The following is an 18,117-nucleotide window of genomic DNA, read 5'->3' on the forward strand; positions in this document are numbered from 1 at the left end:
GGCAGGCTTGATGAACGCATGGGCTGGGGCTCAGGACCCCTGCGCACCAGGCTCAGACTCCTTGATCTTAGGCAAGCCATGCAATTTCTCAGAATGTCCACTGAGTACCAGGCTTGGTGGCACAGACCTGCAACCTCAGCATTCTGGAGCCCAGGGCAGGAAGACTGTGAGTTTGTGACCAGTCTGGGTTACATAATGATAACTTATTTTTTAAAAAAAGTAAATAAACAAACATCTAAAATGTCCATAGGGAGCTGGCAGGCCAGATCCTTGTTTTCTGTTGCATAATTACTGAAGCCAGTTTGGCCAGGTGTGGTAATGCACACCTATAATCCAAGCATTTGGGAGGTGGAGGTAGGATAATAGGAATTTAAGGCTAGTCTGAGCTACATGAGACCCTGTATCCTGTGTGTGTGTGTGTGTGTGTGTGTGTGAGAGAGAGAGAGAGAGAGAGAGAGAGAGAGAGAGAGAGAGAGAGAAGAGACTTCTGTTTCTTCTGCACACCAGCATATACTCTATCTTCACTTTCCCATGGGCTCTCTTTCTCCCTGGTCCACTTTACACATAAGACCCCACCCTGCCTGCACGCAGCACTAGAGTCCCATCTCTGTTCACCCACGATACTTTCTGTGACTCTCTTCTCCTCCTCTCTTTCTTTTGTCCTTTGTCATGCTGGGGATGGAGCCTAGAGCCTCCCACACACTAGGAAGGAACTCTGTCACTGAGCCTCACAATCAGCCTTTCAAGGACTCTTAGACTTCCACATGGTGAGTGAAAATTAGGGCAGAGTACATTCAAGCTCATGGATGCAGCTAACACCCTGCCTAGGTGAAATTTAGAGCTGCAAATGGCTGTGCTAAGAGAAATCCTAAATCAATAACCTTCACCTTAAAAAACTGGAACTGGGGGGATGGAGAGATGGCTGGGTGGTTAAAAGCAGGCTGCTCCTCCAGAGGACCTGGGTTTGATTCCTAGCACCTACATGTCAGCTCCAGTTCCATAGGGTCTAGCACCCTCTTCTGGCCTCCAAGGGCACTGCATGCACGAGGTACATAGGCATACATGCAGGCAAAATGTTAAAATTAAATTTAAGATCTAAAAAAAATTTTTTTTACAAGACATTAGAAGTATAAACTAAGCAGAAACAAGCAGAAAAAGATGGAATCCGACTAGAGTAGAATTAAATGAGACAGAGACTAGGGAGCTAGGCGAAGTCCAAGCTGCTGTTTTGAAAATGATCAATGAAATTAACAAATCTTTAGCTAAATAAACTAAGAAACTAAGAATGAAAAAAATCACACTAGCCATATGTAAGATCAGAAATGAAAGAGGAATGTTAATGTCATTACTCTGAAGGGAAAAGAGGTATCCTAAAGAAACATTACCAACAACTGTCTATCAACACACTAGAAAGTGGAATAAAATGAGCATATTTCTTTAAAAAATGCAGACTACTAAAATGGTCTTGAGAATTAGGATATCTGGGGCCAATGATATGGCTCAACAAGAAAGGTGGCTTGTTGCCAAACCCAAAATGTGAGTTTGATGGCTGAGTCTTACGTGGTGGAAGGGAAAAACCAAATCTTCACGTTGTCCTCCAACCTCACAAGTACAAGTCCCGACAAAGGCAACCCCTCCCAACCCCCCCAGTAAACAAATATTTTAAAAAAAACAGAATATCAAGCTGGTAAGATGACCTCAGTTCTCTCCTCATTCATTAGACCACATAGGGGGGAAAAAGCTGCACACAGTGGTGCACATCTGTGTTCCTGCACTCCTGCCATGGTGAGATGGGGTGGAAAACAAGAGAATCTTCTAGAAGCTCCCAGGCCAGCTAGTCTATCGCATGCAGCAACAGAAACAAGAGAAACCCTGTCTCAACAAAACAAAGGAGAAGGATGTCATTCGACTTCATGCATGTCATGTCACGCGTGTGCCTGCTCATCAGACATGGACATGCACACATGCCAAGGATACATCTTATGAAAAGAAACAGGAAACCCGAATGAGTCTCCAGGAGAATGCACCACCCATCAAAGCACGAGAGAGAAGTGCCCAGCCCCATTTGGCTTCATTGTTGAACTATACCGAACATTTAAACAATAGTAATTATTCACAGAGTCTTCCAAAAAGCCCAAGGGGTTGGGGGGACACTTGGCAATGCATTTCATGAGGCAAGTATTATCTAACACAAAACCTGGACTACATCACCAGGAAACGGCAGGCTGACAGCACAATGAATATGGATGAGAAATTTCTCTACAAAATATTAGCTAACCGGTTGCAGGGGTTTGTTAAAGGGGTCATGCTCCATGCCTGAAGAGAATTTATCCCAGGAATGTAAAATTGTTTAGCATCTAAAAAGACAAAGAATGTATCCCATCTTACCCATAAATATAAAGCATGGATGACATAATCATTGCAATGGATAAAGAAAAGCATTTGGCAAAACCTAACACCTTCTCCCAACAAAACATCCCACAAAGCGGGAACAGAAGGCAGCTTTCTTGACTTGACAGAGGCACCTCTGAAAACCTTCCTGCCGGCTGGGAAAGATAGCTCAGCTACTGAGAGCCTTTGCTGCACAAGCATGAGGTCCGAAGCTCAGATCCCCATATCCAGGAGACAAGCCAGGCATCTGGCACACACCTGTGACCTCAGCTCCGGGAGGGATGGAGACAGAAGTGTCACTGAGGCTTACTGGCTTCCAGTCCAAGGGAAAATATGTTAGCCCAGGTTTACGGATTCTGCCTCAGAGAAATAGTGATTACAGAAGACATGCAACAACCCTCTTCATGTTTTCATGTGTGTGCCAGACACAAGTACAACTATGCATGAAAATGCATTCACACACAGACACTCATCAAAAAAGAAAACAATTAGCCTGACAATGAATATTCTCTCTTGTGGTAAAATACTGGCTGGTTTCTCTGTGTGGTGGTTTGGATGAGAACCGCCTCTATGGGCTTGTCTGTTTGAATATTTAGTTCCTAGTTAGTGGAAATGTTTGGGAAAGATCTGGTATGGCCTTGTTGGAGAAGGTGTGTCACTTGAGGGGGGTGGCTTTGGACTCTAACCTTCTGACACTGTAAGCCCCAAATAAACTCTTTCTTCTATAAATTACCTTGGTCATGGTATCTTATTACAGTAATTTAAAGTAATTAAGATACCTTGCAAGAAAGAAGGCAAGACAAGGGTCTTCTGGAATATAGTTAAAACTATGAGCAACAAAATAAAAGATGGATGAACTGGACTTCATCAAAATTAAAACCCTTTTGTGCTTCAAAGGACACCATTTGTAAAGCAAAAATCAAGTCTCATAATGGAAGAAAACATTCAGAAATCAGATTTGAGGTAAGGAACTTATATTTAGAATATGTAAAGAGCTGTTCCAACTCAATACTGAAAAGATGAATTTGAAATGGGCAACAGATCTCTAGACAGAATATCACCCTGCTGTTTTTCCATGCTTGTGCAGCATGAGGTTGTAGAAATTCCTAAGTACCACTCTCAGGTACTGAAGGGCAGCCGTGCTGCTTGGAGAGCCAAGGGGCACTGGGAACTGGCCCTGTGGCTGACTTGTGTAAGCATGAGAAGCCCCTGTGAAGTTCTGACCTAGCCTCTGCGCACACTATCTAGTGGGTAAGGAGGCCTGAGCCCACTTCACTCAGATTGCGCTTCTGTGTGGTCCGGTTTCCATGGAAACCAGCATGATTCTGTCCCTCATCTGGCAGGAGTAGAGGAATCAGGTGGATGGGCCCCTTTCCCTCTCTCTCTCTCTCCACACACACTTTTGTTTCTCTCCACGGGCCTCACTATTGAGGTAATTCACAGGTGTCCCTGCATTGGAGATGACCCTTTAATCTCACATTGTCAGTCTGTCCTTAAGAAGCTGCTTCCGGTCCGTTGATGTCTTCTGAGAGACACAACACCTTAAGGACTCACCTCATTCGTCACCACATCCTAGATCCCAGCAAAGGCCTGGTGCAGAGCAGACCCTTAGGACCCAAGCAGGACACACAGAGGACGACACGGGCCAGGAATGGTATGTAGTAAATGCATAGCGCCCACCAGGATCTATGTGGGCCTGTGCTGGGACCTGAGGCAGGTATGGAGGCTTTCCTAGGTCTCCCTCCATGCTGAAGGGCATGCTGTGCTGCTTGGAGAGGTGAGGGGCTGTGAGGTTGGACCTGTGGCTGGCTCAGGGCCCTGTGAGGTTTTTGGCCTAGACCTTCTGTGCTACTCACCTTCGTCACTGGTGTGAGGCTCCGTGCCATTGTCATGGTCAACTTCATCAATGGTCCCCGGCTCACTGTGTGGGCTGTCACTGTAAGCAAACACAGGAAGAGGACCTGCTGAGGTGGGGGCTTTCTTGAATACTCCCTTAGTGCACCCTAGCTATGGAACTGACTAGGTTGTCATAGGCTTGAGTATGTGACCACCCACATGTATTGGAAATGCCATCCCCAATGTCACCATGTTTGGAGGTATAACCTAAGCAGAGGTGATGAGGCCACAAGGACTATTTTAACAGAAACTGGTTGGTGTCAATCAAGGAGTGGTTTAGTTATCATGAGAGCCAACTGACCCCTCTGAGCTATCTTGCTTGTTCTCACACTTTCTTCCTTTCTGCCTTCCACCATAGGACAATCTGTCATGAGGCCCTTGACACAGGTGCTATGCCTCTTAGTTCTCAGAACCGTGAGCCACATAGATTTCAGTTTATTATAGGTGACTCAGACTCAAGAGCTCTAGTTCAATAGCAGACGTGGGTCAAAGTAGTTTATGTGTTCAGTGAGATCCAGATGGCAATGGTAGACCGCAAGCTTCTGGAAGCCAGGCCTTTCCCTAGTGTGTACATCAGTGCGTGCGTGTGTGTGTGTGTGTGTGTGTGTGTGTGTGTGTGTGTGTGCGCGCGCACACGTGCAAGTGCATATGTGCATGTGAAAGAGTGTATGTGTGTATTTGCGTGCACATGTATATGTGTGTATTAGAGCCAAATCAAGGACGTCAGCCTTTAGCTGACCTGTGGAGCCTGAAACCTCTCCACCCTCCTCTCACATACTCTATGTCAACAAACAAAGCCACTTTTCATTCTACCGAGGGCTCCAGGCCTAGGACTTTCTTGGCCCGGTCCTCTGTGAGTTGGCTCCAGTTTAAGCTGCTGGCTTGGCTCTTTTCTAACCTCCTTGAGAAACTTTTCATGGTAATTGGCTCAGGGTCCCCTTTCTGGAACAGAAGTCTCTCAACATTCCTTCCACTGGAGCTGATCCTACTCAGGTACCATCCCTGCCACCAGGAGATCCAGGCCCCAGAGGATTCTGGATGGTGGAGGGGGAGACACTGCTCAGTGAATGAGTCTTGCTTACTGTACTGAGACCTTCAGCCTCACCTCCCGTTTTGGTTTGGAAAATGCCTTCCAAATGACCATGTAATTACTAATTCTCCAGCCTCACTGGAAATGAAGAGAAGTGTAAAAGTGGTACGTGTGTACTGTGTACTAACAAGCTGTGTAATTTGTGTGTTTAGCTTCTCTTCATGTAGGAACTGTGCTTTCTAGATGCACAAGAGTCTCGTACAGTCTGAGGATAGAGAGCTGCAAGCAGACGCCACTGAGACCAGCCACCCTCGTAGCCCTTCATGTCTATTTGTGGGGGAATGTTCAACTTTGAAGCCTGCATAAGCATAGAGGATGGAGGTCATCCAAACATCCAGGAGGACTTTAATCAAAGCCCAAATCTCCACTGGGCATGGCAGATCAAGTCTATGATCCCAGCGCTTACTGAGGCAGGAGGATCACAAGTTCAAGACCAGCATGTGCTAAATAATGAGACTCTTTTGCAAAAAAAAAGCAAACTGAAATGACTACGTTCACCACAGGCACCTGGCAGAAAGACTTAAGCATACAGGCTGTGTTGACCTGTGACAGCAGGAACATTCGGCTGGTCTCAAGCAGCATGCTTAATTTTCTCTTCTCTGCACTCCTCCTCCCCCACTGAATTTTCCTTTTTAATTAAAATTTAACTGTACAAAAATCATAAGAATTATATGTAGTTGTGAGATGTCATATGATCATTTAATGTATGCACACATTGTGGGATGTTTAAATCAGGGGTAAAAGAACCTATTTCCTTAAAAACATTTATTTTATTTTAAAAATTATTTGTATGTGGAGGGTGGGGACAATATGTGTATAAATGCAGGTACCCGTGGAGGGCAGAAGGCATCAGGTCGCCTGGGGCTGGAGTACAGACAGCCATGACTTGTGTGTTGAGAATTGATCTCGGGCTTTCTGTAAGAGCAACGTACACTCTCAACTGCTGAGCCATCGCTCCAGCCCCAACATTAATCTTTTTTTGTTTTTTCATGCTGAGGATACAATTAAGGACCCCCTATGCAGTAAGTATATGCCCCATCACTGGGCTATACCCCAAGCCCCTCAATCATTTTTCAGTGTGAAAACCTTTCTTTGCTCTCGTTTCCTGACATATCTGGTAGATTGGTGCTGTCTACATAGTCACTCATTACAATTAAACACATAGCCACCTTCACTCTTTCAGGGTTAGCTTGAAGAAGGAAGCCAGACCTGGGTCTGAAAAGGTGCCTAATTAGTCTTCCTTATACAGAGCATCATAGAAGCTAAGAGAGCTAGCTACCTGACTAATGACTAGTGACCTGAGGTGGGACATGCAAAGACATGAGACTCTGGGAGAAAGAACCCCTGGGTGGGAGGGGTCAGTGGCTGGAGGTTGGTGTGGGGACACCCACTCCTCTGCTTCCTGAGAAGAAAGGGTTGCCTGGCCAGCTACCACATTATAAGAGCCCCTCGGACCCAGATAGAGCCCTGAAGTAACTCTTGGGAAGTCTCCACAGGAACAACTGAGAAAGGGAAGGCTCTCTTGGTGTTGGAGTTGCCCAGAGAGTGGGTGACAAAGCTGGAGCTGCCCTCTGACAGCCTCTAAGGGAAGCCAAGGGATGGAGACTGCAGGGCCAGGTCCTGCTGACAACTGCTGAGCCTCGGAATCCAGCCATACCTGAAGATATAGCCCTACATGTTTTAGTGAGGTAAACTACAGGTGCATATTGGCTTAGGCTATCTGAAGGCATGTTCTTCCTCCTTGTAACTTACGCAATTTTAACTGATGTAGTTGTCTCTCACATGGGACTGCTGTAAAACTTACAAGGAAAACTAGCTATAGTGCGTGTCCCCCAGGGTCATGAGAAAACGGGAAGGCTTCTGACTGTTTTTAACAATAGGGTGATGCTAAGGGGAATATGAAGGGGAAGGATGCCTTACCAGTACTCTTCCCCTCCAGCCATGCATTTTTCGTATACGGGTCCCTCTAGCTCCCTCGGGCTGGGGAAGATGGCTTCATGGTGGATGATGATCGTTTTGATGACTTCATTGACATGCGCCTGGCAGGAGACAGGGTCCTGCCCATCGGGGATGTGCATGAGGGTGGGCCCGAAGCAGATGGCCAAGTTGTAGGGATCCATCATGTTCTCATCACTGTACTGGGAAAGGCTAGGAGAGAACAGATACTCACTGTTCACCCAAAAGGCAAAGCCTCCCCCAGAGTTTCTTTCTTTTTGGGCGGGGGGAGAGGCAAGTGGGGACACAACCCAAAATGCAGAAGTTTCTATATTCTGATGTATAAAATAGCATTCATAAGAGCCTTGGCCCAGAGGAGGCCAGGGGCAGAGGGCTCCCCAGGCCAGGTACTCACTGATTGAGGAAAGCGAAGAGGTATCTCATGACCACAATGACCACGCGGGGCAGGGTGATGAGGATCTGCTGGATTGGGTGCACCCTGTCAGCTGGGTTCTCCAGTTCTGTAAGGCACAGAGGGTTCAAGGTGACCAACACCCTTGGAGAGCAAGGCAGTAGATGTCTCTAGGCTCCACCTCCCCCATCCGCTATAGGGATCAGTCAGGAAGGCTCTTCTCTCAGTTGGGATTCATATGAGATCCTGGCTAGAGCCAATCAGAACAAGACAGGTTGGGGGCTAGCCTACTTAGAACCTCTTTGAACTGGTCTTGAGGACTTGTGGGGAATCCTATAGAGAGGTGCCTGGGACTTGGGTAGCAGAAAAATCTGGAAGAGCAGGGGTTCTGCCAGAAATGAGAAACCTATCCGACGGTCAGAAGAGTCACAGAAACCCCAGAGTGGCCATGCGAAGCCCAAAATCAATTGCCTAGATTTCTGGTAGAGGATCTGAAACTGTTTTATGGACTCAGATGGTTTGTATTTCAGTCACTGGAAGCCTTGGAGTCCTGATGTCACAGACAGGGACAGTGGTTTAGTAAAATGTGAGAGGCACCAGCCATAGCATAGGCCTGGGAATGCTGCAGTCACTCAGAAAAGAACAGTGCAAGCACGGGCTCTTCTTGAGTGACCTATTGAGCAGAAAGCTTAGCGCCTGCCCAGGATCTAGATCAGGGATCTGTTCTCAGGTGAACCATAGGGTCAAATGCTGGTGTGATGGCACAGCAAGACAGAACACCTATGGAGTTGTGTGTAGGGTGGACAAGCCACACGTTGTCAGTGACATTTTCCTCACAGAACTCCAACCTCCAAAAGACCCCTTTTCTCCTCAGTAGCCAGCACGACAGACAGGGCTACTGACACTCTTGCATGCCTCATCTCCTGGCCACTGTTCTTCCATAGAGTCTGAAGACTACCTAGAACAATGGGTCTCGATGAGGTCCTACTACCAAAGCTGGGGTTCTTGCTTCTTGAGTAGGCATTGTGTGGGGTTGAAGAGTAAGTGGAAGTCTATATTGGCATCCATCACCCACATGCCCTGACTGTGTAGAGCATGTGAATTGATGTTGCCTGCCTTCAATTTCAACAGGGTGGTCCCTCTAGCTCACCTTCAAGACCTGGCTGAAAGAAGTCTCACCCAAGACAGCTCACGGTCAGTTTCTTATATTCCTCTATACATCCTCTAGACCCTCCTGTCAGTCACCCATGCCAGCTACCCTCTGATGGCTATTAGTGACATCTTAAAGGCAGGTTTTTTTTTTTTTATAAAGAGGGTACTTAAATCACTAATATGAGAGAAAAGGAAAATCCTTTGTTTTAATTAGAAGGTGACATGCAAATATGTAACAGCGAGGATATGTTCTAAGACATGCTGAAGGCAGGACAATGTGAGCCCACATCTGTACCATCTCCTACTGTCCTACATCTGGGACATATCCTGACAGCCAGCATCTCTTTCATCAGTCAAGTACCTTATGACCAGCAGTGTAGAGATAATCGCCCAGTCAGTTTACTGTCATCATTCCCCTTGTTTGCTGACCTGATTCCTTAGACCTTCCATGGATCCCTACCCCTCAAGGTACAAAGCTGTAGGGTCCTTCAAAGACATTCAAATCTACTCCTTTTGCTACATTTGACTGCACCATGCTCTGTCCTGCTGATTCAACTGGGCCACTGTCCCCAACCCTTCCAGGCTTCCCCGAATCCCCTCCTCTTGGGCAGTCTTGCTCATGTCCCTCCCCCAGGCCTACTCTGTGACTCCAGGTTTCTCTGGGCTTCTCCTCTTAGCTCCTGCTGTACCTAGGGAGTGTACCATGTCCATTAACCCATTGTGCTACCTAGAGATCTGGGACTTTAAGCTCTCTAAGAACCATACTTTGTCCATAGTATTCCTCTCCTGTGCCTGGCAGGATAAAGAGCCAGCACTTCGACTTCTATAAAGATCCATGAAGCAATGGGCCACCCCACCTGTAAAATACTTACTAATAGTAGATATCAAATCTTGAAACCTTTCCTTAGGAAAGAGTGGGTTTTCCAGTCCTCGGAAATACAGTTTTAAAACACCAGCAACTGAATTGATATCTCGCTCATTTTGGTCATCCACGAGGGGGTCTTCACCTGTGTGGAGACAATGTTTTAGGCTGGTGAGGAAAGAGAATTTCTCTCCAATACTGGAAGATATTCTCCTTCCTCAACTGAAAGAGGAAGAGACCTGGCCAGACAGAAAGGAGGAAGAGGATGGCACAAGCCTGAAAACCTGGGACTCTCAGTCTCTGCATGTTTTTAATTTCCTATTAGAAAATACTCAGAAGGGATAAGTATCCAATTATGAATGTTCTTCACCCATTACTTAGCCCTCTCCCAAGTTCTCTATTTATTATATATACCATGGCTCAAAATTTTGAGAATTTTTGACACTATCACACATTTCTCTTAAGAATCAGGACACTCTCGGCTAACAACGATAACTTTATCTAACCTAAGAAAGAGAACAATCCTTCCAAAAATAACACCAAACTACACACAGCCCACATTCAAACTCCGCCAACTATCCCAGTATGTCTGTCATGGATTTTTGTTTTAAAAATATAAGCACTATCCTGAGTTCCCACAGTTCATTTGTTGGTTCGCAGTTGTTCCTCTTGTTTGTTTGTCTGAGACACAGTCTCCATGTATCCCTGGATGGCCTGGAACTTGGGACAATCTTCTGCTTCTGCTTCCAAATGCTGAGATCAAAGGCATGTGCCAGCATGCCCAGCTCAATGGCTGCCTCTTGGGTTTTATAAGTATAAAATACACTCTATTGTTTTTTGAGTGCTGAGTTTGTGTTTGATGATGTAGGTCTCGCTGTCTTGCAGAATTGCCTCATACTGTGCCTTTCATTTTCCTCATGACTTGACTCGAGTTTTTTTATTTTGGACCAGGATACAGAGGCACCTAATGCCTGCTACTAGGTACGCAGAGCACTGAGTTAAGGTGATAGATCTTTTTCCCTTTAAACACCATAGAGGTATTCCCTTTTTTGCTACAAACATGAGACTTGTGAAGTGAGACCAGAATCCTAGCACTGTAAGTCTGCCCACTAGTCCCTGTGGTAAGCATGGCTCACCACATGGGGTCAGTCTCCAGGGATGGGTCTTGCCTTGTAACCCTAGGAACTCATTGATTCTGTTAGCTTGGCCAGCGAGCTCCAGATAGCCACTTGTCTGGGCTCCCCAGTACCGTGGTTACACAAACCTACTGCTATGCCTGGCTTCTACATGAATGCTGGACATCTGAACCCAGGCCCTCCTCTGCTCAGCTCCCTAAACCAGATTTAAAGGCTCGCAGAGAGAAGGCCCATCTTTACCCTTTCCCTCCACACCTCAAACACCACCATTTTCTTTAGTCTGACTCGTCTGCTGTGTTTCTACTACAGCAGATGAGCAAACGCATCTATAGTCAGCTCTCTGCATTCACAAGCTGCACATCTGGGATTCAACAAATATGACGAAAATATTTTTTAAAAGGAGATTGCCTCTCCGGGCTGGGAGGTGTGTCAGTGAGCGGCTTACGGCACAGCACGAGCTCCTGAGTTTGTCCCTAGCATCCACACGACAACACAGATGTGGTAGTGTGTGCGATCCAGCACTCTGGGAGGGCAGCCAGGAGGATCCTTACAGCTCATAGGCCAGCGGTCTAGCCAATCAGCATGCTCCAGATTCAGTAAAAGGCCCAGTCTCAAACACATAAGGTAAAGAACAAAGGCACTCAATGTTAACTGACTTCCGGTCTCCATGTGCATCTGCACACACACACACACACATGCACACATATGAACACACATACTCACCACATATACACACACCACAGTAAAGAAGAAACTGTACACACTGAATCCATGGAGACTTGTTTTCTTGGCCTCTCTATGCTAAACAACAGTTAAACCACCATGTACATGGTGTTTCCATCGCATTAAGCAGTGTGTGTGACCTACAGATGATGGCTGGATGTGCCTGCCATGTGGGGCCTATAAACATGCTACATTCAGAAATGTACTTGAGCACTGCTGGTTTTCTAGGTTCTAGGGTGGCTCCTGAGCCAGGCCCCTAAAGATGGGAGCAACTCTGTATGTTCTTCACGGACCCTTACACAAAATGCCATCCACTCCTGCATAAACTTGCTTCTTTACTTTAGCAGAAAATCCTGGAAATCACTACATTTAATTACTAGTTATACCTATTTAGTTAGTTATATGCAAATGACAAGGCATACATATGGAGGTCAGAGGTCAACTTGTAGAAGTCAATTCTCTCTATCTTATGGATCCCAGGAATTGGGTCATTAGGCTTAGACAAATGCATTTATCCACTGAGCCATATATCAGCAGCTCCACATTTGACGTCTTTCAGTCTTTTGCTGTGATAAACACTGCCACAGTGGATAGCCTGCATGTGCGCATTTGTATTTGCAGAGGCAGGTCTCAGCTCTGTTCCTGGAAGGGGGCACGCCGGGTCACCATAGGTGTGGTTTCTCACCTGTAGTCAAAGCCCTCTCATTGAGGCCACACCACTTTGTAGTCCTGGAGAAGTCTGTCTTCCCCAGCTCTGCCCATGGCGTATTGCCAGTCTTCTGAGGTTTTCATCGTTTGGATGGGGCAATTCGGCATTTTGGAGGAGTGGCTCTCTGCTGTTTAACTGGGGGCTGCTAAGCTGGTCTATTACTGAGAATTTTCCCAGGGGAGGTGAAAGGAAGCAGAGAGTAATCTAACACCTTCCTAGAGGTGTTGAGGGAAGTTTGCGCTAACAGCTGGAACACCTGTGTGTGTCTGCCAAGCAATGAACACATCCGAGTACCCAACCTGGATCTCTTCCCTCTGCCTTCATTGGAAGCAGGCATGTGGTACCGGCAGTCTCTTCTAGTCCCAATGTGTTTTAGTGCCAATCAGAAAAAGTCTTCTCCCGTTCTGTACCAGTGCTTGCAGCTTACAGAGCATGAGCCAGAGTACAACCCCCACCTGCCTTCTGAGCCGGGCAAATGTCCAGCCTGAACAGCTGTATGAGGCAGCCCAGACACTCATGATCCCTAGGTTAACCTCTCAGATGCCCCCACCAAGAAGGTGAGAATGTTTCTCCCCTAAGGAAGAAAAAACACTTTTAAAAACAATTGCTTGATTAACATGTTAACTTTCTGTATACCCATTTATGTGTGTGTACCTACATAGACATAGATATGCACACACACAAATACATAGAGCAATCACCATCATCACCATCACCAACATCATCTTATGCCTGTCACCTTGAATGAAATCACCATGACATTCCCTGCCAATAGTCCAGGCCTTTGGCCTTCTGCAAGACCAGTCTCTCTGGGCTCAGGGACACCAAATCAAAGTGGAGGAGAATGTAGACAACTGGTTTATTTAGAAAGGGGAATGAGAGCTGTTGTTCCAGGTATGCCTGATGGAAAGCTGAGTCCCACTGACTCCTGGAAGAGGACTGGACTCCCGTGCAGTGTGCCTTCCCAAACAAGGCTGCTGGGAGAGGGAGAATCATTTTGGACTGATGAGACAAGGAGAAGGCCTAACTGAAAATGTGGAAGAGGAAAATAGAGATCTGTTTGTTTGTTTCTGTTTCTCTCTTTCTTTTTCTGTGGCTGGGATACAGGGTCAGGAGATTCCCCTGCTACATGAGGACCCAAGAGCAGAGAAGGCTTTTCATTTCCATCCAAGCAGGTGACCGGAAATGCTGGCCTTAGCTGAGATCTGGGGCAAGGGCGGTGTTGCCCATTGCCATAGGCTTACCAACAGAGGGAGACAATGGAGGAAAAGGTCAGGGGAAGTCCTGCCAGGGTGCTGGTCTTCTTCAAGGACCCAGGGAGTCAAGGGCAGGACCCAGGCAGCTCTATGTGAAGGGATGGGTGGAGCCCATGGGATGAAACAGCAAAAGTTCTAGAACGACATTCTATTCATTTACAGCAAGGAAAGTCAAGGGTACCACAGCATCAGAGGGGGTGAGTTGCAGATCCTGGCCTATTCTGTAAGTGATGAGGAGAGGTTGGGGCAGTGAGGAACGACACTGGCTTCTCAGCCTTTGCACACGTTGTTCCCTTAGCCTGGATGCCTTCGTTTCCTTTTGCCTTCCTTGGCCCTGTGCACCAAGCCTTAACTTAGGTGCTTCCACCCTGGAAATCCTTCCCTGCCTCTTCTCCTCCTCTTTCCTTCATCCATGAAGGCTAAGGGGCTCCCATAATAACCAGTGAACTCCATTCTGGCTCAGGCATACTATCTGCTTACTAACCTGGCCTCCCCATTGGTAGAGACAGTTCTGCTCAGATTATATTTCTAGGCCTGGTCCATGATCCCGTACTGTTTAAGGTTTGCTGCATGTTTGCCGAGTGAAGAAATGACTGGCAGTTTCTGAAAACAGCTGCGCTGGTGTTAAATGTCTTTCATCCCGGAATGTTCTCCAGAGCTGACGCTCCCTTGTCCCCTAGGAGGCCACTGGGCACCATAGCCAGCCAGATTTGTTTCCAATACTCAGTGCTACCCCAGATTGACTGGGGTGCAAAAGATCTGTACTGTACAGGCTGCAGAATGCTTCCTTCACCCTGAAGCCAGACATGCCCTATGGTAGAACTGAGGGTACAGGAGGCAGAGACTGACTTCACTCCTCCAAGGATGATAACAAATGTGGGAACTGGATGAGTGGAAGTCTAACACACTTTTGCTCAGAGCTCAGCCAATGACATTAAGCCATACACTCCTAAACCAAGAAGGCTCACATAAAAAGAAAAAGATAAGAAAATGCCTTCTAGCCAAAGCTGGTAGCCTAGGCTTGTAATCCTGGCACTGGGGAAGCTGAAGCAGGAGGATTACAATGAGTTCAAGGCTATCCAGTGTGTTTGAAGCAGTTGAGCTACTGAGAAAGGAAAGAGGGTGTGTGTTTCACTGCCCAGGGGGATGGGATGTGCTGCTGGGACCTGGTTCTGGGATCAGAGTCCTCAGACCTTAGTTAGCATCAGAGCCTCCCAGAGAATAAGGCACTAAATCAGAGAGCTGGGATGCATGGCGTGTCTTTCCAAAATGGCGTGAAACTGAAAGTGGGAATTCAGTTTGGGCTGCCTGCACCCCATGTCTTCTTCTTGTCCCTGGACTGAGAATGTGAGATGGACAGCGCTGGGCTTGGCTCTACAACCAGGGATCACACTATCCGAATGCTTTTTCCTGGATTTCCAGTTCATAGTTCTACTATGGCAGGAAGCTAAGTACCGCGTGGCAAAGGCAGACATTGAGAAGTGAACTTCGTATGACACAGTTGATTCTTCCTTTGCCGGGTCCTCCTATGCTTACAAAGCTTCTGGGGCCACTGCAAGCATAGGAGCTTTGCACATACATTCATACATACATACATGCATGCATATATACACACATACGTGCACACTATGCACACACTCACATGTGCACATGTACATACATGTATACCCACACAAGTATGTAAACATACCCAGTTTGTGGAAAGTCAGGCATAATAGCTCACACCTGTAACCTCAGCAGTTGGGAAGCAGAGGCAGGAGTATTAGGAAGATTTTAAGGCTACCCAAGACACTATCTCTAAATAAATAACAAAACATAAAAACCTTAAACACTAAAGTGGGTGGAGCCAGGAACTTTGGGATTTTAGAATTCTGTTGCCTTGGAGGTGAGATCAAGTATCTACTTAAAAGACCATCCGAGTTGCACGCACAAGCTGAGGGTGACTTGGCCAGGTGTCAGTTGTGTAGCTGCAGCTTGGCTGTGTGTGTCACATGGAGGTAAGTGTGGAACTTCCAAATGCTCAAATGTCTGGGTTTGAGTCGGGATTAGGAACATTTAGTCTGTGGTGAAAGATAAAGGGAGAAGAGTGGGAAAGTCTAAGATCTGATAGAAAGATCTTGAGGTTTGCTCATTTCTGTGGGGTAAACACTCCCAACATGGCTGATTTCCAACTACCATCAGGATGTCACGGAATGAAGAGTTAGTAAGAGAGTGAGCAGACATCTCCAGAAAGCGGCTGCAGACCCAGTGCCTCTGTGCACTACTGGCTTTGAGACCTATGTTAACTTTGGCTTCTCCTGCCCACAAGCTTGAGATAGTCAGTCTGCACTCACCTCTCTCAAAGGAATTCTTGATGTCATTGACTTCAACCTGAGACCCTGGAACTCTGAAGATCCCCTGCTGCTGGAGTCCTAAGAAAGAAATAACGATACAAGCCAACGGTAAGCGCAAATAACACGAGGCCTTGAGTTCACCTAGCTACTGGAAATGTTGGAGATTCTCTTCCATGCTTCTCTCTTTCCCCTTCTATCTTTTAGAACAGTTGTTCCTGGTGACAAACTGGCCTTGACAATGACCTACAGCTGGCACAAATGCTCAGACACATACAGAATCATGAGTCTTTGAATTTGCTCCTGGGCTTGAAGGAAAACACTATCAACACTATTCCTTTCTTCCCACGTAGGTAACTTCTTCCCTTAAGAAAATGTAAACTTCAGAGTACATCCTGGCTTGGGATTGGGGAGTCAGGGAGTCAGAGAGTTGGAGGCATAGTTAATGATAGAGTGCTTGGTCTTACGGACACTAGGCCCTGGGTTAGGTCCCCAGCATCAAAAAAATAAATAAATACAATAAACTAGTTAGCTGGCAGAATTGTTCCTACTATAATCCCAGCATTTGCAAGGCTGAAATTGAGGCAAGAGGATTTTGCAGAGTTCAAGACTAAGATCCCTTCCCAAGAAAGAAAAAAGAAAGAGCTTGAACTCATTACTAAAGGGGAACCACACTTTCATATATATAATTTCTATGAGACAATAGCAAAGTGGGGTCTCTGGCACCTGGTAGCAATTGGGACCTAACAGAAACTTATACAATTGCAGGAATCAGAGGGCCTGCCTCTCTCAAGAGAAAATTAGGGTAGACACTGGGCATCTTCCCCTGCCTCACACTTCTTTTGGATATAACAGTTATTCATGTTACAATTTATTGTTTACCCTGAAAAGTCAGAGTTTAGTGGACATTTGGAGTGAACATTTTACATGCTCAATAAATGCAGTTCAACTCTTTGGTTGTTGGGGGTTTTGTCTGACTTTACCATGCAGGCTAGCCACTAGATGGCCAGCAGTTGACACTAGCAACTGTTAGAACTTATTCATGTGTCGTGCATACTGAAGGTATGCACCTGGATAGTTAAGCTATGACACATTGTGCCAGGGCTGATCCTGACCTTATTCTGTAGCCCAGGCCAGCCTCCAGCTCTTGGTGATCCTTCTGCCTCCATCTCCCTGATGCTGAGACAGGCACATATAACCATGAGTGTGGTTTTGTTGATTTCTACCAGCCAAGTCTTTTCTGCCATTCTTCTGGATTATCCTTCACCCACGTGGAATACTGCCCTCTCTCTCACATCAGCTAGCCCCCATCCTCGCCATCCCAGCTGCATGGCTACCTTCCTCAGGGGTCTTTTGCTCACTTTAGTCAAGCAGCCTGCCCCCAAATGTCACTATCTACCTTCCTCTGAATTAGTTTCATGGCAGTGTCACTATGAAAAAAATTATTTTTACAGTCTACTACCCATGAGCTACCCATATTCAGTGACTCAACTAAAGGTGGCTTGGAAATATTCAGGAAAAATGTTGCCTCTGTATTAAACATGTATAGATTATTTTGTATTAGTCCCAAAACAGTATGATTATTTATCTAGCATCTACACAGGGTCCAATGCTATCTGTCTCTAGATGGATGGATATTTATGGGAAGATTGCATGGGTTATGTGTAAAAGCCACAGCATTTTACACAAGGGACCTCAGAGTCTATGGATCTGGGGGTCGGCAGTGATCCTCTATGTAATCTCTAGAGGTGCTAAAGGATGACTAAAAGTTCTTTTCCTGCTGTTGATTTCCTTGTTCTTCTGAGGATGGAAACTCTGCAGGTTTGCCATGGTGCTTGCCTTCATCACTGCTGAGTTCCCCACAGCCAAAATGGAGGTGAGTGAGTAAGTTAAACACAAGTTGCCCTCCTGGTGACGTCATGGTTAACCCATTCCTGACACCATTCCCTTCTTGGAGCTGTAGACTCTCAACCTGATTGACTCCGAGTAAGGACGGAGCTGGAATCGGACTTCTGTCCACGCCAGAGCTGTGCCCAGTGACCTGAAACCCTGAAGCCCTCACACAATCTTCCTTCCCTCACCCTGGACACACATACATATACACACACTGGACACACACACAGAGACAGAGAGACACAGAGAGAGACAGAGACAGAGACAGAGACAGAGGCAGAGATACAGAGAGAGACTCCAAAGACAGTGTTTGGAGTAACAGCCATTCCCTG

At 46.4% G+C, this 18,117-nt stretch overlaps 1 protein-coding gene across 2 annotated transcripts in view; it reads right to left on the bottom strand.

Moving 5' to 3' along the window:
- Positions 1-18,117, bottom strand: part of Srgap3 (SLIT-ROBO Rho GTPase activating protein 3) — a 230,337-nt gene that overhangs the window by 13,367 nt on the left and 198,853 nt on the right. For both annotated transcript variants that reach the window (XM_029478506.1, XM_021165145.2), the window contains exons 14-18: positions 15,896-15,973; positions 9,749-9,883; positions 7,728-7,833; positions 7,298-7,525; positions 4,248-4,327 (exon numbers count right to left, since the gene is read on the bottom strand). In XM_029478506.1, the coding sequence (XP_029334366.1) occupies positions 4,248-4,327; positions 7,298-7,525; positions 7,728-7,833; positions 9,749-9,883; positions 15,896-15,973 (627 nt within the window). The remainder of the gene's footprint in view (positions 1-4,247; positions 4,328-7,297; positions 7,526-7,727; positions 7,834-9,748; positions 9,884-15,895; positions 15,974-18,117) is intronic.

The sequence above is a fragment of the Mus caroli genome, chromosome 6 (genome assembly GCF_900094665.2).
Source record: "Mus caroli chromosome 6, CAROLI_EIJ_v1.1, whole genome shotgun sequence".
Taxonomy (NCBI): Eukaryota; Metazoa; Chordata; class Mammalia; order Rodentia; family Muridae; genus Mus; species Mus caroli.